Genomic DNA, 2,669 nt, shown 5'->3' on the forward strand with positions numbered 1-2,669 from the left:
TTTATGCGAAATGCATTACCGATAAGCGGCGTACATCGAAACGAGAGCGGTATCGTCAATCTGGACAACGCGACAGGTCCCGGCACTCACTGGGTAGCGTACGCGAAGAGGGGAAACCACGTAGTATATTTCGATAGTTTTGGTAATCTCCGACCGCCTAAAGAACTGGTGTGGTATTTCGGGGATGGTGTGACGATACAGTACAATCGAACGTCCCATCAGACCTACGATCAGAGCATCTGCGGACAGCTGAGTCTACGGTTTCTCCAAACGGTCGATGCCTGACGCTTGTGAATTTAAAAGCCCGACGAGGTCTTGCGAGGATTCAGTACATGCTGAGCAGTTTTTCATCCACCATGTCGCTGACACTCACGCTGACCGGGAGGAGTGGAGTCCTCGCGGCAAACTACTTCCCCGCCATAGATTTGAGTGATGGCGACTATGAGCTCGGTTTGACGAATTTTTCGACTTACAACACGGTATCGAACGTGAATGCCTCGAATAATAAATTTTACTTTGACGATACGGAAATTACAATTCCCGAAGGATCCTACGAACTGCAAGCGATAAATGAGTTTTTGAAAAATGCAATTTCGCGAAAACGTCCGCAACATATTTTCAAGACTGGTATCAATAACCGCGATAAAAAACGCGGTGATGTTCAGACAGACGATTTCAACGAAAATGCAGAATATCCGATAGTGCTGCGCGCTAATTACAATACGATGCGGAGTGAAATTTTAAGCGCCTTCGGAATAAACTTTAACAGGCCTAACAGCATTGGATCGCTTCTGGGATTTTCATCGACGCGTATACTGCAACCACGAAAGTGGCATGAACCAGACCAGCCGATCAATATTACCAATGTGAACATTATTCGCGTAGAGTGCAACGTGACCGCGGGTGCGTACGGCAACAGCAAGCCCGTACACACGATACATGAATTTTCACCGAGCGTTCCACCTGGATATAAGATATCGGAAACGCCGGCGCAGATCATTTACCTACCAGTCATCGCACGGAGCATTACCGATTTAACGATACGCGTTGTGGACCAGAACGGACGACTGCTCGACTTTCGCGGAGAAGAGATTACCATTAGATTGCACGTACGACGTTGTCGACGATAACGCGTGCGTCAGTGTATATGCTATGCTCGTGTTGAACGGATCGGAGCAAATTGTGAGAAATAACGCAATCTTGAAGAAGCCAACGATATCAACGTTTGATCACAGTATCAAGTCGTCCAATTGCAGTGGGAAAAAGAAGCTCAATACATCGAACGTGGAATTTTTTAAATCATTGGGATTCGCGGTGCGCAAACAATGATTGACATCCTCAACATCGGGGAGGAGCCAATCTTTGACGATCACATCGTCAAGATTGAAACTCACTCGTACAACCCATTCGCCAACACAACATTTGGACACAGCGATGAGATAAGAATACCTATACAACAACAGGATCTCTATACGTTGCCACATGAAAGTTTTCTGCACATCGAAGGAAAACTAACTACAGCCGAACGAATCGAAGGATCTGATGTAATACGGGGAAATAATTGCGTCGCGTTCATGTTCGATAAGATTCGATATGAACTTAACGGTGTGGAGATTGATCGTGCCAGAAACGTTGGAATAACCAGCACGCTCAAGAACTACGTCACGGCATCAACCAATAAAATGATGGCTCTGAAGAATGCTGGCTGGGATGTGAAGTTCAATGGGAAGGGAGATTTCGATTTTTGCGTACCACTCAACATGCTATTGGGATTCTGTGAAGATTACAAACGCGTGGTGATTAACGCTCGTCACGAATTGATTTTAATACGATCGCGCAATGACAACAATTGCCTGCTTGGAAATGCTGCGCTGGAGCCTAAGCTTGAAATATTCAAGATACAATGGCGAATGCCACATGTGCTGTTAAACGAGGTGAACAAACTGTCGATGCTGCGTGCTTTGGAAAGTGGACAATACCTCAACATGGGTTTTCGTTCATGGGATCTGTACGAGTATCCACTATTGCAACAGACGACTAAACATTCGTGGGCTATTAAAACGGCTACTCAGCTCGAGAAGCCGCGGTATGTTATCTTCGTTGCGCAAACAGGTCGGAAGAATATAATGTCTGAGAATGCGAGTAAATTCAGTCGTTGCAAATTGAGCAATGTAAAACTCTATCTGAACTCTGAATGTTATCCATATGACGATATGAATCTGGATTTTGAAAAAGAAAAATATTCGAGTTTGTATGATACGTATTTACGATTCCGGAAGAGCTATTGTGGAAACGATGATCTTGCGCCAGGTCTCACTGTCTACAAATTTCTAGAATATGGTCCGTTTGTGATCATCGATTGTTCTCGACAAAACGAATCGGTCAAGAGCGCGACCGTGGACGTGAGATTGGAATTTGAGGGTAAAGAGAATGTATCGAATAATACCACTGCGTACTGTCTCATTATACACGATCGAATTGTTCAGTACAACCCGCTGACAAATGTCGTGCGCAAAATCACCTAAGTGTAGCAGCGTCCATAAAAAATATGTAACAACATGTGTTAAGAAGTGTATTCAATTGCTGGTATAAGCAAAATAAATATATATTATATATGGGTCATTCCATATCAGATTTACAATCAAAATTTTGATTCGCCTGAAAATTTT

The 2,669-nt window shown here is 43.9% G+C and overlaps 1 protein-coding gene across 1 annotated transcript; it reads left to right on the forward strand.

The window, feature by feature from the left end:
- The first annotated feature begins 1,325 nt into the window (after window positions 1-1,325).
- Window positions 1,326-2,525, forward strand: LOC105556749. The gene has a single exon (XM_012003850.1). It carries the CDS (start codon window positions 1,326-1,328, stop codon window positions 2,523-2,525), a length of 1,200 nt encoding a protein of 399 aa, XP_011859240.1.
- Window positions 2,526-2,669: the final 144 nt, after the last annotated feature.

This window comes from Vollenhovia emeryi, unplaced genomic scaffold (assembly GCF_000949405.1).
Source record: "Vollenhovia emeryi isolate VEMERY1.0 unplaced genomic scaffold, V.emery_V1.0 DF939804.1, whole genome shotgun sequence".
Taxonomy (NCBI): Eukaryota; Metazoa; Arthropoda; class Insecta; order Hymenoptera; family Formicidae; genus Vollenhovia; species Vollenhovia emeryi.

Bases quoted from the DNA above. Each gene is read 5' to 3' on its own strand.
- LOC105556749 (XM_012003850.1), top strand. From the start codon at position 1,326: ATGATTGACATCCTCAACATCGGGGAGGAGCCAATCTTTGACGATCAC.